General features: G+C 37.0%; 2 protein-coding genes across 2 annotated transcripts; both read right to left on the bottom strand.

Moving 5' to 3' along the window:
* Positions 1-512: 512 nt before the first annotated feature.
* On the bottom strand, positions 513-5,604 carry LOC115920056 (metallothionein-like). Its single transcript, XM_030974990.1, has 4 exons — positions 5,477-5,604; positions 3,313-3,399; positions 2,647-2,758; positions 513-1,200 (listed from the first exon to the last, which is right to left on the bottom strand). Exons 1-3 carry the CDS (start codon positions 5,505-5,507, stop codon positions 2,679-2,681), a joined length of 198 nt encoding a protein of 65 aa, XP_030830850.1. The 5' UTR covers positions 5,508-5,604; the 3' UTR covers positions 513-1,200; positions 2,647-2,678.
* Positions 5,605-13,944: 8,340 nt separating this feature from the next.
* On the bottom strand, positions 13,945-26,434 carry LOC115919936 (structural maintenance of chromosomes flexible hinge domain-containing protein 1-like). Its single transcript, XM_030974663.1, has 11 exons — positions 26,288-26,434; positions 24,025-24,145; positions 23,077-23,196; positions 22,243-22,328; positions 20,336-20,449; positions 19,844-20,034; positions 18,814-18,926; positions 18,195-18,265; positions 17,194-17,359; positions 16,467-16,625; positions 13,945-15,497 (listed from the first exon to the last, which is right to left on the bottom strand). Exons 1-11 carry the CDS (start codon positions 26,402-26,404, stop codon positions 15,346-15,348), a joined length of 1,410 nt encoding a protein of 469 aa, XP_030830523.1. The 5' UTR covers positions 26,405-26,434; the 3' UTR covers positions 13,945-15,345.
* Positions 26,435-27,671: the final 1,237 nt, after the last annotated feature.

Genomic DNA, 27,671 nt, shown 5'->3' with positions numbered 1-27,671 from the left:
ATCCCTTTTCTCATTCATATCTGGTCATATTCACTCTCTCTATCTCGTCCACGTATTTTCTTTCTCTCTTTCTTTTTTCTCACTCCCATCTGGTCATACTCACTCTCTCTCTCTCTCTCGTCCACGTCTTTTTCTTTCTCTCTCTTCCTTTTCTCACTCTCTATCTCGTCCACGTCTCTTTTCTTTCTCTCTCTTTTCTTTCTCTCTCTTTCCCTTTTCTCTCTTTTCTTTCTCTCTTTCCCTTTTCTCTCTTTTCTTTCTCTCTTTCTTTTTTCTCACTCCTATCTGGTCATACTCACTCTCTCTCTCGTCCACGTCTTTTTGTTTTCATTATCTCTCTCTCTCCCTCTCCCCTTTTCACTCCTATCTGGTCATACTCACTCTACAGCACTCAATTCTCTAAATTACACATCTCTCTTTTCTTAAAAGTACCTCAATAATCTCACTTATTTCCTCAGTATATATCATCCTAATAAATCATAAGAAAAAATAAGTAACGCATACTGAATGTACATTGTAGCATTACTTAAATTTAATCACGAGTGAATCTCGAACACATTAGTCATGTGGAGTTGGCGCATTACAAATACATTCCAATTTCACAATTTGATAGAAGTTAGAAAAAGACTGAAAAATTTACAATACAGGGCAGCAACAAATGAAGTAAAATTCTACCAGGCATTACTGTCATCCTTACTAAAGTTTATTTAAGTAGTCCTATTAATGCCAATTAGTCTCATATTTCAGAAAAATAAAGTTTAAATTAATTTAATATACAACTATTTTACAAGAAAAATATAAGGCATCGGGTCGACAATATACAAAGCATTATTTAAATTTGATCACGAGTGAGTCTCGAACACATTAGTCATGTGGAGTTGGCGCATTACAAATACATTCCAAATTTCACAATTTGATAGAAGTTAGAAAAAGACTGATCAATTTACAATACAGGGCAGCAACAAATGAAGTAAAATTCTACCAGGCATTACTGTCAGCCTTACTAAAGTTTATTTAAGTAGTCCTATTAATGCCAATTAGTCTCATATTTCAGAAAAAATAAAGTTTAAATTAACTTAATATACAACTACCTTACAAGAAAAGTATAAGGCATTGGGTCGAAAATATACAAAGTCATGTCTGCTTGGAGCATTTTGGCAGATGCGCTGACTGATTGACTTCATCAGCTGTATGCTCAATCTGTAGAAGAGAAACAGACACGGAGAGAAAAACAAAATGCTTGAAAATATTTGTACAAAAAAATATGATATCATTAGATTTGTTCCGGTTGTTGAAAAAATTATATACAAAAGTCACGAAAGGCAATATACATATTGATATTGTCATAACTTGCAAAGATTTTGTAATTGGCCTTTTTCATATATCCCAATGCAGTAATGTCAATCTTGTTTTTTGCATATTACTTTATTTACATTTCAATGAGCATTAGAGCAACATTCAAATTCATTCAGTGATACAATTATTTTATTTTATGAAAATAACTGTTTCTTAAAGGTACTATGTCCCATTTGCAAGCCAAAAAAATGAAAAGGTTAAATTTCAATGGCATTTGAAAGATAATACTAATTTAGAACTTCCCTAAAAAGGTGGGGTTTGAAAATGTCTTCAAGTGGGAAAATAACGAATTTTAGTTATCAAATCGACTTAGGAGCTATAGAGCCAATAAGTAATAGTCTTGATTGTACAGACCATTGTACCGAATGGTCATACGTTTTATGCTGCGCAAAGATTCAATCAGTTTAATTTCGGCCATCACAAGAAGTGGGTTATTGATGTAGACAAATGCTCATGTACTCTTTACAGCTCATTTTATGTATGTTATTACCAAAGAAGAAAAAAGCCAGTCAGTCACTCAATAGTGTCTGACAGTGAAGTCTAGCAAGTAAACAAGTTTTCTTGCATAATTTGAATATTAGAACACTGCTAACGTTTAAATAGGACATACATGACATATTCATAATTCCTGCAAAGTTCTACAGAATTTGAGGTTGGCTGCAAAAGGGACATAGTACCTTTAACTGAGCTAAATTGAATATGAGAGCCTCTCAGGACATTGTACATATTCTTTTAGTTTACATATAACACTTATCTTAAATGACAAGGCAATTTTTGTTAGTACAACATAGAACGCAAGTCTACAAAGTCTAGTAAAACTTCCTGGTACAACCAACAATATTTTCAGGGTATGGATTGTTAAAAAAAATGATTCAAGTGAATGTGACACAATATTCATAGGTATCAAATAACAACTGATGTGTTATGAGCAATTCTGCAATTATTGAAAGTACTACCACCAGTTGCTGTCCTAATGAAATTCATGCAGGACAGGACTCTTTTTGACACTCGACACAATTCCATAATAGACTTAGCCAAGTTAAAATTGAACGAGCTATTGAACATAGCCCTCATAAATCTGACTAAAAAAAAAAAAAATAACACATTAAAACTTTGTCTCTAGCTACATACATGTATATGTCAGATACAAGCAGCTAAAAAGAGGTCCTATTGATGCGGTGCAGATCTACAGTCTTCATTTCAGACCCTGTAATATATATTATGACTGGCAAAGGTTTGTGTCTGGAAACAATTTTCACTATATAGCCATGAACACTAATAAAATCTCACCTGTCATCCCTATAGCAAAGGGCCCTCCTCGTCTAGCATGCACAGTTCCCCTCAGTGCATGAGCAGCCGCCTCCACACTTGCAGCCATCAGCACACGTCTTGCATGCAACATCTATGAAAAAACAAGATAAAATAAGTAATTTACATCAAATTAGAATGTCTCTATTGCTGGTATAACTGCATTTCTCTTACATACAGACTACACAGCAGAATATATAACGAGCCCCTCATATACATTCAACCCAACAACCCCCACCCCCTCCCCCAAAAAAAGAATATATATATATATATATATATATACTGTAGATCTATAGTGATTTTAATTTAATTAGTGACAACAAAAATATAACACCTAGGAGATGTAAATTCATATCTCCCTGGCAAATCATATAGACCTATATCTAGCCTGTCAACATTTTGTTAGATTTGTGCCCCCCCCCCCCCACAACAAAACTATAGATACACCTGAATGATATATATATTGTGCAAAAATAATCATTGCTAGTTTGCCTGCACCCATTTAAGGGTGATAGTATAAAGAAATTAAAAAATGCATGAGCATTTGGAACATTTTTTTCCCTATGAATATAAATGTTTGTGTAAAGAGTAGCCTAAATGCCTACTAGGAGTAGGAGGCATTTTCAATGAAAATGATGAAAGACTCACTTGTGCATTTTCCACAGCAGATTCCATCCTTGCAGCATTCACCAGTTTTACAGCAATCTTGTCCCTTGCAGGCACACTCCTTGCCCTCTGTGTTCAGAATTAAAAAAATATATATATATAATGATATAAAAACATAATAAAAGTAATAACAATCTTGGATTTGAAACCACAAATCCATCAGTGCTTGTTGGTAAAAACTCAGTTATTGACATAACCGTTGATGTAACAAGGATGAAAAAAGCCTGAGGGCAAGAAAACATGACATAACTCATTTGTCACATACATTTGGAACATAGTTGAATGCAAATTTCCATGTGCACATCTACTACACAGTCGACACTCATTTTGGGATCTGTAACTCAGACTAGTATAAACTGTAGATTGTTAAAGTCTCATTAGCATAATATATATTCATGGAGAGTCAGGCGCGTACGCAGGGGGTTGGGGGTGGGGGTTAACCCCCCCCCCCCTTGGTATTTGTTATGTGTGTATTTTGAATGAACCCCCCCCCCCCTTTGTTTTTTGTTTGTTTGTTTTTTTAATTAAAAAAAATATATACCAATGGCTGACCTAAAAAAGTTGACCTTAACCCCCCCCCCCCCCCAAACGGAGCAAAATGTCAAATTTCCAAATTTCGAGACAAAAAAATATTTAGCGGCTGGCTGAGTCGTTGCGAAATTTTGGACCTGATTTTAACCCCCCCCCCCCCCACCCCCCTTGAAAAAATCCTGCGTACGCCACTGTGGAGAGTAACTAAGAATGTATATACCCCCATCCCTTTCCACCTAAATAATTGCCTCGATGAATATAGATATTACGTGATTCTGTGTAATAATTATATGATTAAAAGAACGGATCCTATTTCTAAAAACGAATGAAACGCCGATAACACCAAACAACAACAACAACAACAACACCGCACTGTCTACGTTGCAGCATGGTCCATGGTTGCAGACAGGTAGTCTGTAAGCACAAACCCTGGTCAGTCGTAAAAGTGAGTTTGCACTATAAGACAACCATAGGCCATGTACTGTAGCTGCTCTTGACACAACCAGTAGGTAGCTGGGCTAGACTTCTCTCAAGGCACAATGATTTTTTGATAAAGTGTAAAATTAGGGTCTGTGCCTGCAGACTAGCAGACAGGCTGCATTGTGTGTCGTGATCGCGTAAAATCAAGCGGTTTGATTCTAGAAACGCTACACCGTACACGGTATACGGTAACTGGGTATTTTAACATGTTAATGAGAACATTGAACATTGATTTCGAATCGGGCAAAGCTAGTTTTCCATGCAGAAACACGGAGTTGCAAACCATCCAGAGACTCCTAATAAATTGCGTTATTGACTAATTGATTATGTCTTTACAAATCTTTATTCTCAGTTTTCTTATGTATAACTGATTTTCTTATAAAACTGAAGATATGGCGTATATATTCAATACTGAATGAACGCCATTAAACTACTCTCTAAAAAAAAATCGAGTGATCACGGACGTCACTCCTCTGGAGAGTGAAAATGTCCCGGTGGGGTCACTCCCATGCAAAGAGTGACACGTATGACCGTTACCACCAAGGCATATAACCCCCTTTAGCGGTCAATTTCAAGGACATTTTGTGAAATTTAACCGTCAAAACAAGGACAAAATCGTAATTTGGAATACCCCTATTTATAAGATTGTAAGGACACTTTCGCAAATTTACTCTATTTTACCATATTTCAAGGACAAGACTCGGCTCCGAGAATTTTTCTTCCCGGTTTTCTCTTTTCCCTTCCCGGTTTTCTCTTTTCCCTTTTCCTGACCCCTATTTATCAATTTCGGGGACAGTCCTGTGCACCCCTGTTTTCTTTATTTCGAGGAATATTTTGTCCGCGGATATTGCTTGAAATTGACCCCTTTTTCCGCGATTTTGGTAACGGTCATGCGGTCCGGAAGTCACATTGAGTGACCCCACCGGGGAATTGTAGTGAAAATAGAGTAAACATCCACTCTTTTCTTCTTAGAGAGCACTCTAAAATCAATCGATTTTCACTCCTAAACAAGTGATTACGGACGTCACTCCCAAGAAAGTGAAAATAGAGTGAAAATTCACTCTCTTTTTTTAAGAGGGTAGTATTACCAACAACAACAACAACAACAACATTGATTTCGACTTTTTTTTCTTACCCTTGCAGCAGTCACACTTGACGTCAGGCATGGTGATGAAATTGAACTCGAGTTGTACGTTTCAGAAGGTAGTGTAAATCACACTCAATCGCTTCAGCTTGATTTTTTTTTTAATCTTTTGTCTAGCTTGTGACAAAACCTGGTGAAATTCGGGTTTTTATGTGTTTTCACTCCAAGATCCGTGTGCAAACAAATAGGTAAACACATCACGTATTATGCACTAGATTGTTAGCGGTGTGGAGAGCTCAATCTATATGGGCGTTTCTAGTTTTGCATACGCTCCTATCAGGAATGGTGATGACAGGCTGTGTATATATGGAAGGGAAGCAAAAGCGGTATTTAAAAAGAAGCGCCGGGGATGCTTTCCCCTCCCCCCCCCCCCCCCACCCCCCAACGTTTGCCTAAAAGAAAAAAGTGTTGGTGAAACAGTACGAAATTGAATGATAAAGGTAACACTGTCAACTTTGTGTCAAAATCTTTTAAAGCCACACTGTCCTACTGGTATACTTGCTCCTTCTTTATAGAAAACATTGCCTAATCGGTGACCATTGGTCCCCCGTGATCCTCTTTTTCTTATGTTAAATAAGAGCTGAGTTGATGAGATAACAACGTGTCCAGTGTGGTCTAATCCCTCCTATAAACTAGTACAGATAAGCTTTAAAACGTAAAGATTCCATAAAGTATTTCAAAATCATGTAGCACAGTGACAAAAATATATAGGCATGTAATTGATATGGTACTGACATGTACACGATCTCAAGGCTTACGCTCCTAATCATATGATAAATTAAAACATAACCAACAACCACTACAAGAACAAATCAACCCCGGGCAACAACAAAACCATACCGATAACTATGTACGATATGACCCCCCCCCCCCCCCCCCGGCCCATGTACAGACACAACACACCATTCAAAGTTCACGTGTCACTATATACCGTCCTCCTCCAATACCAGTGAAGAAGGTTCGATATCACTGATCATATCTCTTAATAATAGAATCAAAACGCCTCGAGTGGAGACGATAGGATATAGAGTTTGCACTATGGGGTCGGCCTGTATGGTTATAACTCATTGATTCACACGAAATACATAAAATGGAGCATAAATGAATAATGTTTAAAAGTTTTCACAAATTTCGCCTTCCCGGGGTACAACAATGATTGTGATCTTTTTTCTGTCATACTTTGTGATAAAGATTAAAACACCTTAAGAAGAGACTAGAGGGGGTTAGGTTTGCACTCGAGTAGCGCTTGCATGCTCGCCCTCATTATTTCACACGAATAATCAAACAACTATTGAATATTCAAGATTATTTAGATATGTGACACGTTCAGTACGTGCGGGCAGCTTTTCCGAGTTTGGCTGGGTTGAATCATGTGACCGGCTTTGTGTGGCTTCTAGATGGATAAATAATGTTGAACTGCCCTTGTTTTCTAAAATTCTTTTTAGCCGAAGCTCGAACAAAAAATAAACTTTTCTTAATGCCTGTATGTTATGAATCACCATTTCCAAGTGGCTTTGGGCTTCGGACTGTATGAAGAACACTTAAATATTTCAATGCAACTTCTATTTCAGGCTGGAATAATACGTTATTCGGAAAAAGGGTAGTTGTGGTTAATTTGTCGAAATGTAATGAAAGTTGATTATTCTAAGATGAAATTAATTCAGAGAGTCGCAAGCCAAGAGATCAAGTGCCTCGATCCCCTCTATTAGTATTTTGAACCTGGAGTGGGTCTGGAGTAGGCCTATACCCCTCCCGGTCATGCAAACCCTGTGTAGATATACAGTAGCCTTCCGTGAGGAGTTACATCGAATATAATGAGTACTATTCATGGAATATCAGTATCATGCACTGAAAGTGTCTTTGTACGTTTTGGATATCATCTGGCCTCAGGGTATATTGAATTGCTGAAATTGTTAATTAATCAGAGGTGGCACTCTCGAGGGGCATCAGTGGTGCGCAGCCCCCAAATTTGTTCAGGTACCCTCAATGTGCCCCTATTTACAGAGGAAATGTGCCCCATTTTATTTTATTTTGACGAGTGACCCTCTTTCTTCGCAAGTAGTGCCCCTTCCCCTGCTAATAAGTGACCTTTTATTTTGACATGTGCCCCTTTTCCTTTTTATTAAGCGCCCTAGTTTTTAATTTGATAAGTACCCCCCCCCCCCCTATCTTAAAAAATAAAAGCCCCTTATCTTTCTCATAAATGCCCCATTTCACCTCTGATAAAATAATACCCCTATCAAAATCTGATAAGCACTCATTTTCCTTTGACCGTCTGAGTGCTCCTTTTCCATTGCAACACGTTTCCTTGTTCCATTATCGTAAATGCCCCTTATCATCTCTGGTTAGTGCCTCGTAATTACTACCTCTGAAAAGCGCCCCTTCACCTCTGATAATTGCCCCAATTCACATATGAGAGGTGTGACACGTTTTACTTTGACACGTGCCCATTTTCCTTTGTAAAAAAATACTAACAGCTGCATAAACTCACATAGAATACATCCAATTACAAATTTCCCCCAAAATGTGCATTGTTTTTCCCAAATCGACCGTCCAGGAAGCCCTTCAAAAAAGAAGCCCCTCCCCGACTCGCATTTACTGTTGATATAATTATGTTAGTTTTTTGTTAACGTTTTGTTATAGTCTGTCATTATTTGATTGTGCTTAAAACTGATCAGGATTTGTTTTAACCATAACCCAAACTACATACAGTACATGCGACCTTAAAGATATATAAATGTTTATTTAATATTTAGATCATCAGACCTAACTCCAATATTTATGTCATCCCTGATAATGTTGAGATTAATGAAAATTAATCCTCTAGAAATGTTCTTTTTATTTTCTGTCATTTGTGAATACAGGAGCGTCGAAATTTGCACTCGAGCCGCAGCTTTTTTTGTGGTGCCCCGAGTGCACACAATAACATAATGAATATTCATATACCCATGGACTTTGTAATACCGCACCATGCCCAGTGACTATCCTTGTATATAGAGCAGACCTGTGCGTGCGGTCTCACGTTCCGAGTGCATAAAACTAAATAAGGATTAACGGAAATTATAAAGGTTACGTCTGCAATACACATCCAAATATTTTGTATCGACTATTTTTACTTGTATTTTTTAATTGAATACATATTGGATGTGATTCTTTCAAATATTGATGAAGGGGCTTATCTGCTAGACTAGTATCCGCTCTGCACACAAACTGTGGATGATCGTATTAGATTGATGCACTCGGTGGTCTACAGATTTAGCCTTTAAATAAGGTACACTCACCGATTACTTCGGAAGTCTAAAATTCTGAATCATCATGCGAATAGTTAACTTTTATTTTATATGTCAGTCTTAGCTATTACATTTTCATATTCCTGGTTTGTGAATCGTAAGTGATGTTATCGTTTCTGTTGAATTGAGCTACATTGACATCTTTTGCCAAAGCAAATCTTTTGTAGCAAAATTATTATTGCATACTCTACCGTGCTCATATTGCTTCAGTAGGCATAGCTTTAGAGCCTACATGTTCTTAAGAAAAGACACGTTATGAATTTTCTTCTCTTTATTTTCCTTTTTCTTTTTCTCATTATAAGGCATATTATCATTAAATTTATTTTCATCATTGTATTACAAAAGAGTATATGGCATGGGCTTTTTCTCTGTGCTACTATGTACTATTAGTACTTCAATTCAATTCAATTCAATTCATTTTATTCATTTCTATTTTCAATAAAAACAATACAAATGTATATACAATGATAAGCATTCGCAATATATAAGAAAATGAAAATAGGGAACTAGAAAATAAGACCATATGGCCTTGTAGAGGCATAGTTCCCCGAACAGTAGTTAAGAGGATAACATATACAAACAAAACTAAAAAAGAAACATACATGACAAAACATGACTGGGACATCGTTCATGGCAGGTAATACAAATGGAAATAATCATTACAATGTGTTAATAAACAGGAGCGTTAATAAAGTGATATTGAAATATCATTATTGTTTTTGTTATTATTGTTAATATCATTACCATATTATTATCATTATCATTATTATTATTACTAGTAGTTATTAGTAGGAGTAGTTCTGATCATGGGCATACTGTATGTGTATGCGATAAAGACTATACTATGCAGTTTATGCAATTTTGCACACGGTTCCAAAAGGACTTGTCCATAGTCTGCAGTTGCAGACCCGAATATTGTTTTTAATCCAATGAACCCGTTTTGGCCTCCTTCAACAAAATAATACCAAGCGCTTTGCGTGTTGGCTCACATTTTATGCAAAATATTTGTAGTTTATTTATTTATTTATTTATTTATTTTTATTCATTTTTTTATTTATTTTTTGTTTGGGGGGGGGGGGTGACTTATTTTCGTTTTGCTTTGTTTGCTTGCTTGTGATACTTTTTCTGGTTCATATTCAGTGCATCAAATTGAACGTCATCAAAAAGCTATATTCCCAATCGACTACATTTCCGTACCCAATTCCTCCGTCCATATATTTGAATGGATAACAATGTTGCTCTAACTAAAATTATTGTAGGGGAAAGGGGGTTTTACGTTGACAATAAAAGTAAATCTTTAGCAGTTTAACCAAAAAAATAAATTAACTCAATTTTAAAAACAGACTGTGAGTTATCGTAGTAAAGATGAGTTACCACTGGGTACTCGGCCGTTTGTTTGTTTTTAAGCACATTATAAATACCCATGGACGTACGGGCACATTTTTGCGAGGAGCTGGCTGACATCTTTTCAGTTTCTTCATTTTTCAGAAAAATGCAATATTCGAGTACCCCTTGTCCCGATTGTGTCTTGAGACTACGCGGTGCCCCCGATGCCCGAATTTCAAGCGATGGTTGCTTGAATTCCAGCACTTTAATATCTCGGGGGTGGGGGGGGGGGGGGGGAGCTGATGCAGTCGATCCCCTAGCCACCCCGGGGATCTCGGGGGCCTCGAGCTCCCTCACTTAAAAAAAGTATATTAAAAAGAAATAGAAAGAAAGAAAGAATAGTGACCTGTCAGCGTCACAAAATAATGCTCATCTGACCATGATTAAATGCCAAAAACCCCGAGCTTCGGGGAGTGCTACCCCCGGACTTCAACCTAGGGCCCTAAGGCGGGCCCCTGAGTGCTAATTTGACGGTAATCTAATGCCTAAAACCCCTGAGCTTCTGGGGGCTCAGCCCCTGTACAGACATGCCAATTAGTGTCCTGCCAGTGTCACCACAATTTTGTAAATCACCGGTATCGAATTGTATTGGGGGATGCCTATGCCTGAGCCCCCCCCCCCCCTAGATCTACATCGTGTTGGCGATTAAATTTCTACTGATCTCCTCTACTTTTCCTCTTTCTCTCCTCTTTCCCTTCCCCTTCCCTTCTCTCTCTTTTAGGTTAGCTGGGGGGGGGGAGAGAAAGGTTTTTCGCCCCCCCCGATCCACACGTTATTGGCGGGAAAATTGCAACTGATATCTTTTTCTTCTTCCTCTTTTTTCCCTTCCCTTTATCTCGTCTTTTCCGTTTTCTTTCCCTTTCCTTCCTTCTCTCTTATTTTATTGATGGGGGGGGGGGGAATGCCCTTTCGGCTCCCGATCTCCTTCTTCCCCCTTCTTTTCTTCTTCCTTTTCTTTCTTTCCCTTTCGCTCCTCTTTCCCTTTTCCTCCCCTTCTTTTTCTTCTCTCTCTCTCTCTCTCTCTCTCTCTCTCTCTTTTTGCGGGGGCGGGGGGGGGGGGGAAGGCCCGCTCGGCCCCCTGGATCCGCGCCTGAGCAAAGTATAAGCCCACTTCCTCAGAAAGTAGACATCATTCTGCATACACCAAGGCCAGTGAACCAACCTGGCTAAGAGGAAAGGTGATCTCCACAATCTCTTTTTAAATGTATACCATAGAGTTAGAATATGGTAGACAAGTACGTTGCTACGTGGACCATATGAGACACTTTACTCTAGCAAGAGAAGCCTAGTTACAGCCGTCAATCGATAATAAGTGAGTAATCAACAGCCTATAGTCCACAGAGGCTCAGCCAGATCAAGCACAGCATTCAAGCCAAAAAGAAACGCACCCAGCAATTGGATCTTGTACGATGGGGAACCGTTGCCTTGATGCTGAACACTCTAACGTTGATACTGAAACAGCTGCCGACCCTGTTCAAACAGAGCCACTCAGTAGCTCCAGAAGTGATGTTGCCCTGGATTGCCAGACCCTGATCATTCCCTGCCGGGAAGGGGAGTTTCGAACAGACAAACACAGACATTTCCTGATTTTATTGTGTACAGATATATGTTAAATATAAAGACACAGAGACTTGTAGATGTTTGCTTTGTTGCAGACATGTGCAGTTTATTGATTTTATCATCATTATAAATCCGAATAGGTTTATAAGGTTCATGTTTATTGTCCATTTAACAATGGAAATTCGTTGTGTTACACTCTAAGAAAAAAGGGTGCAAAAAGGGTGCAAAATAAGAGTTTGCACCTTTTACATAAAAATGAACCCTATGGAAGGAAAAGGTGTTCAAGAAAGGGTGCAATATAAGATTTTGCACCCTTCCCACAAAAATGAACCCTAACGACTAAAAAAGGGTGCAAAATAAAAGTTTGCATATTGCATGCATATTCATGATCTCTGTCCACGTGTTCACTTAAAAATACATTTATCATATGATTTGTTAAGCAAATTATGACAATGCACATCAATTTTGTGATTTGTATTTTCCTTCGGCAATCATTAACCAATAGATTATTTTTTCTGATCATGTTACAATTACATTCACGTTTTAGCAATATATATATTGATTATATGATTACTAACCAAGAAACATCATGTATGTTTAATATGTATTTGTGTACGAGCAAATGTCACAAGTATTCCTCGATGATGAGTGCAGGATTGCACCTTTTAAAGGGTGCAGGGTTGAACCCCTTAAGGTGCTGCTATTGAATCGGTTTGCACCCCTAAAGGAGCAGGATTGAACCATTAAGGGTACCTACGTCCCCTTAAAAAGGGTGCAGGATTTAACCCCTTAAGGTGCTGCTATTGTTTCATCGGTTTGAATCCCTAAAGGTGCAGGATTGAACCATAAAGGGTACCCATGTCCCTTAAAAGGTTCAATCAGGCACCCTTTTAAAGGGTGCAGGATTGCACCTTTAAAAAGGGTGCAGGATTTAACCCCTAAAGGTGCTGCTATTGTTGCATCGGTTTGAATCCCTAAAGGTGTATAGTTGCACTATTTTTTCTTAGTGTGTACATGGTATTACGAAACACATATTTATATAAGATATACACTCATACAAAAATTCAATAAAATATTTTTGAGTGAACAGAAAACAAAAACATAGCAATTTGTATTTGCACATTCGTTGTCATTCCAATTTTGTATTTACCATGTTTATATTGTTAAATTGTTATATTTCTTGAAAGTGCCGAATAAATAATACAATACAATACAATACAATTAACAATCAAAGATATAGTCATACATCGAAAATAATATACATGTTTAACACGAGAGGTGGAATGAGGAAAAGTTTTTACAATAATGTACCGGGGGTATTGCATTATTATAATTGCTTTATTGTTATTATCGTCAGTAATACCATCATCATTATATTATTATCATTAATCAGGCCTGATAATTACCCGATTTCGTTTTATTTTCCCGTTTTTTTCTCTTTTTTTAAAAATTTCATTTCCCCCTGATTTTTACCCCTATCTTCCCGTTTTCTTCTTATTTACCCGAGTTTTCTTATTTTTCCTTTTTTCTCAATTTTCTTATTTAAAGGGGGGGGGGTATATGATGTTAGATGCCATTTTGTTTTACTCCCCGAATCCTTTTTTTTTTTTCCTCAAGGGGGGGGGGGGGGTAGTTGAGGAAAAACACTTTTTTTTTCTTCTTTTAGTGCTCACTATCACCCCTGATTATTGTATTAATATTACTATTGTTATGTAAAGGTATCATTTTTTTTAAATTTCCCTATATATTACCTGCTCATTTAATATTCGTATAGAGCTAGGTACAAATGAGTTTTAGAGCCGATTTGTCCGACAGCTAGCTGATCTCAAACATAGTTTTCGTTCAAGGGATGCTGATTATTCATTAGGATGGATTTTGCTTTTTCTACTTTCCTATTTCGGCATAGATCTCTAAGGTTTAATTCTCGTCTTATTATCTTCTCCACCTGTCTGATGATTTTAATCAACATGGGGAAGTCTCCTTTACGACAACACATGTACCATACTACACAATCAAACGCGATGATACTTTCAATTGCTGATTTGTAGAACAACACCATTATGGTGCGATCGACATAGAATGTTTTCAATTTTTTAAGAAAAAGAAAATAACATGTGTACATAAAAGAAATGTACCTATAAGTGATTCTTTTAAAGGAATGATAGTAACACATCTACACATGCATCATTTGTGTTAGTAATGATGACAAATTACAAAGATTGGTAATATGCATTATCAAGTTTATACCAAAGGAACGAAAGTCTAAATTTAATTATTTGGTTCAAAATGACAAGATAGCTCATATTATCAGCTCAGTTATGACTATTGTTTTAAACGTCAGTCTTATTTGCCTATTTGCATAAGTTATTTCAGGTTTATATTTCATCCATGTGTTTTAAAATTGTATGAAAAGATGAATGATTACAATTTCATAAACATGTGTCATTCTCTAGCTTGTAAGTTAAACAATGGTTCAATTAAAACCCAGACAGTGTTGATTAGGAATTATATATACATCAAAACAAAATCCGTCAAATGTTGAAATATAGATAAAATCTATTAAAGATATGCATCTATAATTTGTAACACTAAAATTCGAAGATGCTCTCCGACTATGCATATATTGACAAGTGACAAAAAGTAATACCATACAATTTATACATCTTTTTTTTTACAACAAATTAATGTTTACCTAAAAAATAAATCCATGAGGGAATTAGTCTTTTTCCTTCTACAATTTAAAATATTTTTATTGGATGTGACTACTAAAATCTATGTTCCTACTAAAACAGAGAGACAAAATGGTTGGTTTATCATGTCATATTCAAAAGTCCATTTGTTTAGTGGATGATAAAACTGACAATAACTTAATGGCTAATCATTATTCAATGCCTGTAACTTTGATTTAAGTAATCCTTTCCGACTATTGGATACTTAATTGCTATAAATATCTTTAACTATGATATGTACACAGATAAGGCACTATCATATTACCCCCATGACCCTAGTCCCCAGTCAAAGTACATATAACAGAAGCACGCATGGAGGTTCACGATATTAATTGGTATTTACATCGCGCACACACACATACACAAAGTCTATCCTGAATAAAAAAATAGATTTTAAAGAACAAAACAAAACAAACAAACAACAAAATAAAAGAAGAGAGCAAGAGAGACAGAGAAAAAAAATGAGTTAGAAAGGAGGAAATGAGGTAATATCATTATTCTATTTATTTTTTCCACATTTCAGAATACATCATCACACATCCAAACAACATTCAGCACAAGATGGCTGCCATGGGCTGTTCGTACTCAAGGGTAAGTGTCGACCATTTGCAGATATCTGGAAAGATCACTAAAAGACAGTGTTTGCTCAAAGCCAGAACAGTGTTACTTTATATCAATCTACATAAAGGTGGTATGCCCACAATTTTTTACAAGAACTTGAGTTTCGAATACAAATCTTATAGACAATCTTGAACACACAAATGACGTTTACTGTGCTTCATATAGGTATTGAAGTATAAACATTGGCAGTGTGGAATGGTGGAGAGCACTTGGTGGAGAGGGGACCGGGTGTATGAAGCAAACACATCACAGCTGAAGGGGGAGGGTCATACAATTAGGGTTTCCTTCTTTTGGTTGGAGGAGCCTCTGGCACAGAGGGTGCTGACCGTCTTGTCGTTCCTCTGGACGTGGACTGCCCACTTGAGTTGGAAGATGTGATGGACATTGGAATCGGAGAATGATCTGTGCTTGAAGCTTCAGCCGATTCTATGATCGAGGACGAAGGGGTAGAGACAGTAGAGACACAGAAATAATAACAATATTCACCAAGTCTATAAACCAATGATAAGCCACGTTAACTGATCAATACAATGACTTAGCATGGTTAGCTATATTCCCTGCTTAGCATTGACTAGAGCAAATGTACTTACAAAATAAAATGTTCACTGAATGTTTAACTTAAATGTTCTAAATTGATGCATTGACAAAATTGGGTTTTAAATACTTTGAGACCACACCGGTCATGCTGGAAGAAAGATCTGCGAGTTTTATTCATGTAGTTTCACATATGTGTGACATCAAACCTTCCTCAAAACATCAACGATTAACAAACTTCCAAAAAACTTGTCCATTAAATGGTGAGAAATTCGGTTCCAGTTAATTACGTAAATGTGACACTAAACTTTAACAATGTGACGTGTGTCTGTTGTCACTTCCACAGTTAAGTGTATGAGCAAGTACTTGGCGCGCTCAGTGCCGGAAATTCCAAGCAAGCGCAGAAGTAATCTTCCACCTTCATCACGTTCGGTGTGATTATTTAAAAGAAAGTACTAATTTGGATCTATTGAACAAATCTAAGAACATTTTTGGTCCTTTATGACAAAATAATGATTACAATAATAATAAATGTTGATATAGCGCATTTATCCATCACACAATGTGCTCAAGGTGTTCCAAAAATTACCCCGGCTCTGCTACCGTTTTTGATGCTCCCAGTATCCAAACAAATATTTCCTACCGGTAGGCATGTAACACCTGGGTGGAGAGTGGCAAATGTAGATTAACAGATTGCCAAAGGACATCAGTGCTGCTGCGGGATGTGAACCACGGACCGCGTGATCGACAGTCCGACGACGTATCCACTAGACTACGACACCTCTACTGCAGAAAATCCAGAAGACATGCACCAACTGCGAGCTGATCTACTGATGTCAATTCTGAAATATTCGGACTTACTGATTTTCTGGTTGATGAGACCAAGCTGTTCCTCATCCTCCTGGCAATCCCGCTGCTTGGTAACCATATCCCCTGATCTTAGGGCCGCCTCCTGGTCATTGTATTCGACTTGAATCAGCTCACGACTCTCCATGGCATGCATGATCTGCTCCAGGATTTCTGTATCATATTAAGAGCAAAATTGTAAATTTGCTCATGATTCAAAATTTCCAAAGGATATTTAATGCAGTTGATACTTTATCTGAATCTGATTGAAATTCTGAATTAATTTGCAATAAAATCTTTAAGAGCTGTAGGGAAATGGTCACATAACGAGTACTAGAGTTGCGTTATAAGTCCTGTAAAATAATGGAAAAACATACATGCAGATATACAATATTTTTTGAAAGGTATTAGGCTCAAAATTAGTCTTATCCTCTGTTTCAACTGTCTAGGAAAAGGATTTTGCAAGTCAACATGCCTGGGCCCGTCTTATCAAAGAGTTGCAACTGATCCACAATGATTACAAATCCTCCAATTAAGCAATCACAACATTGACATTGCCTGGCTCTCATAATTATACAGTGTCACAAATGATTAAGAACCCAAATGTAGTTTGAAAATCAATTAGGATAAATTTTATCTCTCAAAGGCATCGGCCTAAGCACTGTTAGACAGGTGATCTTGTCAAAAAGACAATTAATTGATCAGTTGAGACTGTACACTCTAGCTCTCTATGAGGACTCACCCATCTGCTTCTCCAGTGATTTTAACTGTTTGGGAGGAGGTTCACCAAAGACGCGTCCCCGAAGGTCTAACGGACAATGGTTCTCAAGTCCTCCGAACTTTCCGTTGCCACGAATACAGTCGCCTTTGCGAGTGAGGAGCGTGGGGCAGGGGATGTAATTCACAATCTGAAGAGAGAGAAGACAGAGAACCTTATGGTATGAAACATGGTTTACACTTTGAGATCCATAACAATTTTTGATCTTCATTCAAATAAACATGTATTCAGCTACATATATTGCATGCATGTTTGATGCAGCTAGGATTTACAGAAAATGTACACTGTTGGTCAAAAAGGTGAAATAATTGTTTTTTACTCCAATTTATGGAATGATTTTGACAACGATTTATTCCTAATAGATCTAGAAAATAATATACATTCTTATATAATTCTCATGTACGTACATGTACGTTCATAAGTCATAACTGACAGTAATGCGGATTAATGCCTCACAAAAGGGCACAAAAGGTCCAAGACCGTGCCGATGTGATGCATTTGTCCTCATTACTGTCAGTTTTAATTTAAGGACGTAGGTCCCCTAGTTGATTAGCATAGTAGCACACACAATCTTTAGCAGTTACGCAAAACAAACACTCACAAATTATTATTTAATAAAATCTGAGAATGTATACTATTGTCTAGATCTGTTAGGAATAAATCATTGTCAAAATCATTCCATAAATTGGGGTAAAAATAATTATTCCACCTTTATGACCAAGTCGGACAGTGTATATGGTAATTAATTACTCTTATTCTTAAGCATTTCAAAGCAAAGTCAGTATCTTTTTTTTGCACTGGAATAAGGTGACGTAGGACAATTTTTTACAGTGATATCTTCAGAAATAACAGGCATTTACTGTTTTATTCTTGCAATGTGATGAGATTCCTTAGCCTACTGTCATACCACCCTAAACACGATCAAAAACATCAGAATGAAGAATAAAACATCCCTAAACACTTACTGACTGTCTGTATGCTTTTGCGTCTATCAGTGTATCTAAGAGTACGGTATCGTGTAGCAAGAGACTGAAGGCTGTACAAAAAAAAATAGGAAATATATAAATTGCATTGTAAAAAAAAAATGATTGAACAATTGTCATGGTATATGAAGACACTGCTGCTTTAAACCCATCTCTACGTTAAAGCTCCATAAAAAAATTGACTTCTATGACACATGCTTGGGGGACAATTACTCTGCAGGCAATTACTGACATATTTTGTCAAATTCCGAACTTAAACCAAAATTTGCTAAACCTCTCAGTCATTTGAGGTACACGTAAATGTCATTCAGTTACCCTAACCCCTGAAGTATGAAATAGGCTCTGCTACTGCTATCACTACAATAAATGCAACTGTCAATACTAATTCTACTAGTTCAAGAATAATACACTCGGCATCCATCTATCTCTAGGACTGGGTTGGTGGAGGGGGAGGCAAATGCATTAATCAAGGTATTATATTCTGTTTTGTGCACAGTTAATGCTTACATTATTGCAATGTCCCTGCTATTGAAACTATCATATCTTTTTGGAAAAAGATTTCTTTTCATAGAATAGACCATCTATTGTGATCTCTACTCACCTATCCTACAATAGGCTTCATGACCTGTGAACCTTAAAAGGTGCCTTGCATACACAGGGTTGCCTGATGGGGTTCGACGATGCTGGGTGGGTACTCCCATGTGCGGTAGAGGCCTGTCCAAAAACACAAAAAGTAAGTTAACCAAAAAAGTTTAAAAGGAATACTTTTGGGAGTAAAAGCTTGTTGACATGACATTGTGAACCACGTTTAAAAGAAAATCTGCCGCATATTTTTAAACGTTTATATAAATTTAATTGCGCGCAATAAATGTACTATGCATATTTACTTAACCATGTTATAAAATACATAAAAGTGAAGCTTATCAAACCTTTTATAGTCATAAATATATCTGCAAAGGTTTTGCCGCATCATATCTGAATGCGCGATATGAAAGGTCAGCGCGGGAACAATTAAGACATTTTCCCCAGAGAGGATTGTTCAGAATTGGATCTACAGCCTTGGCCTAAAGCACTTAAAACAGAAAACCTTTCCAACGGATTTTTTACTATTAAGAAACTTATTTGTTACACTTAAGTAAATTGATAGAAATAGATTTATTTCTTATTGCTACATTTGGAATATTATTATATTGTTGTTATTAAGCCTCGTTCAAATATGAGACGGTTAACGGTGACTTTAAACAAAATTATGTAAATGTCATACTCTTCATATTTTTTGCAGTGGTCTACCGCGTCATATCTTAACAAGCCTTAACAATTCAGATCCCATCAAAAACGAGCTCATACAGAGTTCGGGGAGGATATATCCACTACAGCATATGGGTAAAGCATGCATAATTACACCAGGTAACTTTAAAACAGGTAACTTTAAAACAGGTAACTTTAAAACAAAAAGGCTAATAAAAGTAATAGCATAGATGATACGGAATGAGGGTATGTTTTACCTGTCTATCTACTATCTTTACAAATATTAATTATAATTTGTATTATACATACGAATCAAACCCTTCTTCATTCTTGCAATATTGGAGAAACTAAGATGAGAATTGAAGGCTGGTTTGCACACTCACTTGTCCCACTCAGTCAGGCCTTTCCTGTAGATTGACTCTATGGAGAGAACCTGTTGACGCCCTCCTGTGTTTTCAAAGACCTCTTCAGCCTTGGCGTCTGTGGTGGTGAGGACGCAGTTCATATCATAGGCCATATGCCATGATAACACAAAGGCAACATTCTCTTCTTCTACCTCAACCAGGTGTGCTACCTGTGGAGTATGGGAGAGTTAATAACAAGTAAATAAACATGTGGGACTATATACTGATAATTAGAGACATGTAACATCAAACTTTATTTTGATCAAGCTTTCTTCTTGCTACCAAGACATGAATAATGGACTTTCAAGCAATTTCATCCTTCAAAAAACGCAAGTTATCACTTTTCCATTTCACTACTAAACAGTTACTGAACATTCATAATACAAGTAAATAGGCTAATATAAATGAAAAAAAAGGTAAAAGACTAACATCAGAAACTACACATTGGTAAATAAATGCTAATTTGCTTACCTTTCCAAGTATTTCACCATCCCGTGTCTCGTATGGCGGCATCCCGCATTTTCTTCTTGGTCTCTCTTCAATTTTTTTTTTAGTAGATGTCATTAATTCTTCCACTCCTTTTCTCTTCAACATGAAACAGAAGAAAACTGACATAAGTTTCTTATTCCTCTAAATCTGACATGAACTACTCATTTTATTAAGTTTTCTGTTGTATGAAGAAGATTTGCTTTACTCAAGTGGCCATCTACATATATCTATGCTTTCAATCCCCTTCCAACTTTCTTTGCATTATAATTATTACCACTTCAATTTATTTCAATTCTTCCACCTGCCCATTTTGAAATTTGCTATATTTCAAAATGTGCAAAAGACATTTTTTTTGAAAATGTCTAATACATACAATGTAGCTGAGTAGCACGCACACAAATTAAGATATTAGTAATAAGACGTGAGCAGAGCGTTCATTCTCCTAGTGCAAATATGAGTTGTGCTCTCCAGGGAAGCTGATTTCCAAGACATGTTTGTTAATAGTTTGTAGATATTTGTTTGATCTAAAAGACTCTTGAAATGTTATTCCATCACCATACCTCAAGATTAGTTTAACAAGCATTCACTAGCAGCTTCTGCGACATGGTCTTTCACTATCTTTTCAATGACAGCCATCCCTGTAGCAAGAGACTTGAGCCAACCCAAAGTCCTATGTCTGATCGGTCTTTATTGAATTTTCAAGCGCTTTCAATACAATTGTACCACATCAAATGATTGATAGACTTCCGAATTTGAATATTCCACCCAAAGTTGCCATGATTATCCATAACCTTCTTGTAGATAGACCACAATGGTTAAAGTGCAAATACTACTATTGCACTACATCAGGTGGTAGGTCACTGGGTATAGGGACACCACAAGGGTGTGTAATTTCCCCCACTTTGTTTTTAATATACACAAGTGAATGTAAAATTTCATAATCCAATTGTATTTAATCAAATATGCAGATGATACTGTCATAAGTGGATTTCTACTGAATGATACTTGGGTTAATTTTGAGCAAGTCAAACAGTTTGTTGACTGGTGCGATAGTCGTCATTCGGTCCTGAATGTAAAGAAAATCAAGACAAATTTTTTTTTTAATTCCGCCGCGTCGCGCCGTTCACCCCAACCCCAATTACATGAATCTTTGGTTATCCATGATCATTGTATTGAACAGGTTTTAGAACATAAATACTTTGGAACAGTTGTTCACAAGAAGCTAAATTGAAGGAAAAAACTCACAGATTATAGTTAGTAAAGCAAACCAAAGATTGTACTTTCTGAGGAAACTAAAGGAGTTCAGAGTTGATAACAGCATTCTAGTTCTCTTCTACCAGTCGCTCATTCAAAGTATTCTTACATTCAACTTTCTGTGTATGTATGGAATTCTCTCAAAGCAAAACACCTAAAAGCTAGAAAAACCAAGGAAAATTTCTCAACGAGTAATCCAAAAAGACCTCCCCCCCCCCCCATCAGTACGCTAGATGAGAAATGCATGACTTCTAAAAGTTCACAATAATGTGCGTGACCCCACCCACACCCTTCACTCCTGTTTCAATTACAATCTTTCTGGCATTTGTCTATCATCTTACTCTGCTATCTCCTCTTCTTTAGCGCCTGGTTTTATACCTTTGTAGTAATGTATTAAAATTTGTTCGTAAATCTAATTGATGATATTGTTGTGTGCATATTCTTGTATTTTTATGCTAGTTATTGTTATCTTATGCCAGTGGAGGTCAACAAAATTTTTGTTTAACGTGGACAATAACATTTGAATCTTGAATCTTGGAGTGCAATAATTCAGTCTTATGATACCAGTTGTGGGAAGAAAATGTTGCGAATTCTTTAATGGTAATTCCTGCCTGTGAAGTACATTGTGTTCTCACCGTTGCTATCTGTGCATCCTGGACTCCAACTAGTTTCAACTCTTTTTGTAACTCGAGCTCATTCTTTGCAGCATCCTTAACAGATTCTGTCCAAAAAACAAACAAAAATTGAATGAAACGCTAAATACGCAAGTCCCTACGAGTACATTTAAAAAACAACGACACATATCACAAATGAGGTACACAACACTTCTTAAATTTTTTTTAAATTCTTATTGTAAGAAAAGTATGTAAACAAAATAACTTCGTTTCCAAATTAAGTGCACGCATACAAACTAAGAAATTGTTTGATAATGGAAAGTTCCATTCAAGTTTTGCAAACGATTGTCCCATAATAGAATAACAGAATAACACATTTCTTAACTTGTTAATATCGGATGAATACAAATACAATGGGAGAGGGAGAGGGGTAATGGTCTGTTGGTTTTTTTTGTTTTTGTTTTTTGTTTGGGGGGGGGGAGACTCTTTCTTGTGGTGGTTATTCAGAGGTGATAGTTCTGGAGGAAGGAGTGGTTATCATTTTTATACGGAGAAAAAATGGCTATATTGCAGTAAGCAAAAGGTCTGGATGAAGCTTTTCTTTAATCCTTGTCCTTTTCATTTCCTCTCTCCATAGAATCACATCTGGGCCCTGTTTCATAAAACATGTTATCAATGACAAATGCTAAATTGCTATGACAAATTTGCTCTCAGCCAATCAGATGGCTTGATTTCAGTAGCTTATAACAGTAGCTTGTAACTTGTTATTGATATCAAGTTTTATGAAACAGGGCCCTGATCCGCCTCCCTCGAATCTCTTGAAAATATCCTAGACATGCTCCTGTGAGCCGTTACCTTCGAGCATCTGTAGATGCTGTTGTTCCTTTTTAAACAGCTCTTTGTGCGCCTTGATAGAAGCAGTGAGTGTGTCTCTCTCCTTCAACAGCTGAGACATCTCCTGCTGCTTCGCGGGATCTGGGTACAGGAATAGAAATTTAATTTCATGGATTAAACATCCAAGAATTTTTTTTATTTTTTAAATCACAAATCAGAAGAAAATCAGTAAGAAATGCCTTACTTTGTATCACGAGCACAATATTTTACATTCCTAAAATCAAAACAATACTTTTGGGGGAGGGGTGGCATTTTCATCCCAAGAGGAGTACAATTTCTAAATCATAAACCATCATAACACATAAACAGTTAACACATGTTACCACTGTAGGAGCCAACATTCAAAATTAAAGAATACCATTTTCTGGTGTGTGATTAAGTATCAAATGTTGTGTGAAAGGTTAAAACTTGTGGAAAACTCGATCACAAAGAAAACCTTTCAGTTTTCACTAAATCTGTACTAACAAAAATGCTACTATTACTACTACTACTACTACTACTACTACTACTATGATTTCTACTTTAGAAAGTAAATGTAGTAGTAGTATTACATGGTGTTATATAATAATGAATATATTAATTGAATGATAAATGTAAAGTTCTTTGCCTTAATAGATCCCTTGTAGGGTACTATTTCCTTGAGCAAGGCATTTTTATCTACATTGCTCCTCTCCACCCAGGTTTGAATTGGGTACCTGGTAGGATGCGAATGTCATTTTGGTTGGATTAGCATTTGCAAGAAGGTGACTAGCTAGAGTGCTCCTCAGGGAGTGGAGAATGTGCACTGTAATGTGCACCATAATCAAAGACCAGGGTAATATAACACTGAAAGCAATTTGGTCAGGTAATGGAGACGCGCTATATAAGAAGCAACAAAGGCAGGTGTTTTCATATTCGTGTTGTGCTTACCATTACAAAACAGAAATGGCTGAATGTACGGCTTCACTTCAGGTCCCTTGCTCTTCAATGAGAAGTGTAAATTGTACTCACTTCCATCATGTCCTGGCGAATTCTCTTGAATTGAGATGTTCTAAAATGAAATAAATTATTTTCTAGTCAATATCATTTTATTTTCCTTTAAGTATATTCTACCTGTAAAGTTCAACTATCTCATGACCAAACCTCTAAAACTTAACATACCTCAACAAGTTAACACATCAAACGTACTGTTTACTTGTTTGTAATTATCATTGGTTGGCAACCTTCTAGGGGAGGGGAAGAACAGGGATGGGAAGGAAGGAATGGGAGGGGAAGGAAGGGGGAGGGGATGAGGAAGAAAGATAAGGGAGAGGGAGAGAAAGCAGCAGTGGCGGATCCAGGGGGGGGGGGGCCCGGGGGGCCCGGCCCCCCCCCCCTTGAGAAAAAAATCATGTAAAATCACGTGATTTTTACGATTTTGGGGGTTGGCCCCCCCCCCCCCTGGCGCTCAAGGGGGGGGGGGTGCAAATTGAAAATTTTTTGAGGAACAAAAAAAAAAAAAAGTGCTCACTACCCCCCCCCCCCCCCCCCCCCCCCCCGTCCCCCCCACTGAGCGATTTTTTTTTTTGGAAAGCAGAAGGAGGGGGAGGAAGGGAAGGGAGAGAGAGAAAGACAGAGAGGGGAGGAGAGGGAGGGGGTGGGGATCCCTTATGAAAAAATCACAGTGTTACCACATAGTGAACCACACTCTGTATCATATAGTCAAACACAATGCGTTAGCACAGTGTGGGCCACTTGTGATTTTGGGACATGTGGTAACACTGTGGTTTACTATGTGGTGCGTACCACAGTGTGGTAACGTTGTGGTATCGACTGCACATAGTACACCACAGCGTTACCACATGTCCCAAAATCACATGTGGCCCACGATATGGTATCTACCACATAGTACACCACAGCGTTACCACATGTCCCAACATCACATGTGGCCCACACTGTGGTTTCAACCGCATAGTATACCACAGCGTTACCACACTGTGGTACGCACCACATAGTCTGTTAAACTGTGGCATCAACACCAGATGATAAAATTAATTAGTACTTTACGCTATAAGTAGCAATTGTACTAATTAATTTTGCAAGTGGCAACAATTAACACAGCATCACTGGTGTATCTACAATTTCCAATGTAAAGGCATTGGGACTAAGTAGGATTGTTTCTGTGTCCCACAACTTTCCATATACTTGTATTTTATTGAATATATTTTAGTTCATAGTTAATATTTCCCTAATTCATGTTTAATCAAATGTAATTTATACAAAGTAGTAAAATGTCCTAATAATTGGCAATTTTTATTTTGTAATACTTTTGAAATGAATTATAACTAAATCATCAGTAATTAAGAAATATGCTTTAAATTCACATAAATTAATTGTATAAAAACATAGATCTGGACGCACCCCGTATTCATTATGCAAATTAACACATAGTGATTAATACCACATTGTGGTAAATATGTGGCACACTGTGTTAAATATGTACGACTATGTGGAAGACCACATGATCTGAAACCCACAATGTGAAAATACTGTGATTGCAGAGTTTGCACGTAGTTAAATACATACCACACTGTTGCAAATATGTGTCATTGTGTGTGAAATGTGACCGATTATGTGGAAAACCAAACCCCTCACTAGGGTAAATATGTGTCAATCTGTGTTAAATATGAACGTTTATCTGGTAAAACACATGATTTGAAACCAACACTGTGATCACAGACTTAACATATAGTTCAGTACATACCACAATGGGGTAAATATGTGTCACTCTGTATTAAATATGTACGACTATGTGGTAAACAACATAATTTGAGCCCCACACTGTGACAATACTGTGATCATAGAGTTTACATATAGTTCAGTACATACCACACTGTGGTAAATATGTGTCACTTTGTGTTAAATTTGTACGACTATGTGGTAAAACACATGATCCGAAACCCCACACGGTGACAATAGTGAACACAGAGTTTACACATAGTTCAGTACATACCACACTGTGGTACATATGTATCACTCTGTGTTAAATTTGTACGACTATGTGGACTATGTGGTAAACCACATGGACTGAAACTCCAAACTGTGACAACACATAATGTCCACACAGTTTACACATAGTGTGGCAACACTGTGGTTGTTCCATAAGAGGAGGGGTGGATGAATTGGGGACAAAAACGAATTGTACGAGACTCACCTGTATGAAGCAAAAGCCTTTATTCAACGGGAACTGCATCATACTCTCATTGCCCTGGAGTTTAGGCAGCTCAGCTCCATTGTTGCCTTTCACATGAACTTCAATGCTATCCGTCATATCTTTGCCGGTCACATTCCCAAATTCATCCTACAAATACCACCAAAAAAAGGTGGTTAACATCCAATTGTTCTTTGGATGATTTGCTTGCCAATTTCACATTTAGTCAAATAAGCTTATTGACAAGGCAGTCTAGAGATCAAAGAAGGTGAAGGTTAAATATTTATAATGATATAAATTAGTTTCACGCAACTAGCTTGTTATCCTCAGGGGAACGATCCCCCTCCAAGGGACTTGGTAGTGAGAATGTATTACCAAAGGGCTGAAGCACACGTACATTGACTTAGTTTTGAACCCGGGCCCTCCCGGTTGTGAGACAACTGCTAAATATACTACTGAGCCATTGCACCTCCTCATGTGTTAAAAAATCCAAATAGGCCAACAAACAAAAGCAGCAAAATGCCTAAAACAGACATGCGTACCTGGGCCAGTATTCACTTTGATACTTAGAATAAGTAAGACATTTACTAAGTAAATTGCTTTAATAGCTAAGAACTTTTCTTATCTCGTATTTAAATCACATTTTAGACTTTTACATACGTAAGACAACATCTAAGTAGAATACTTTCTGATAAGTATTGCGACATCAAACGGTCAATCAAAAGTAATGCGCAATCAACGCGTCGCAATTTATTTATTATTTATTATTTATTCGGCAATTCACAACAAATATCACAATGTAAATATAGGTAAACAAACATTTAGAGAATGTCAATTATAAATGCACAATCTTTCTGGAGGTCCTCTGAGTGCATCAGTTGGCTGCCGGAGAAGAGGAAAGCAAACTAAATCACTGTAACCGTAATGGTCCCTCTTCCCGACCAACTGGTGCACCCAGAAGACCTGCAAAATATGGCATGAAGGTAATTAAAATGTATAACATTTCATAAACAAAGCAGCTAACAAAAACAAAGCACGAGGAGGAAATCAAATTTATATACTGAACATTAACATGAGGAATTAAGTCTGGCTTAAAAACTATTTCATAAAATGTCTAGAGTAGGTTAGCTGAAACCATGAAGTTTAAAACTGACAAAAGAACAATAAAATAATGCGCGCTAATATAATTGTTATGATTCATTAATTGTTATGATATTGCGTTAGAAAACCATATGCCTGCCATCGCAATCAAGGTCTTCACATAATTGGCTTAAGTCTGGTAGGGAGCTGTCTTTAATTTAGGGGAAAATACTTGGCCAAAAGCAAAATTGGCTAAGTATTTTATCTAAGCCGAAGACTAAGTAAAATACTCATATTTCAAGCTTGA

This window comes from Strongylocentrotus purpuratus, unplaced genomic scaffold, assembly GCF_000002235.5.
Source record: "Strongylocentrotus purpuratus isolate Spur 01 unplaced genomic scaffold, Spur_5.0 spur5_scaffold_7, whole genome shotgun sequence".
In the NCBI taxonomy this organism is placed as follows: domain Eukaryota; kingdom Metazoa; phylum Echinodermata; class Echinoidea; order Camarodonta; family Strongylocentrotidae; genus Strongylocentrotus; species Strongylocentrotus purpuratus.
The sequence above is the reverse complement of the archived record's forward strand: the minus strand, read 5'-3'. Positions and strand labels throughout refer to the sequence as shown.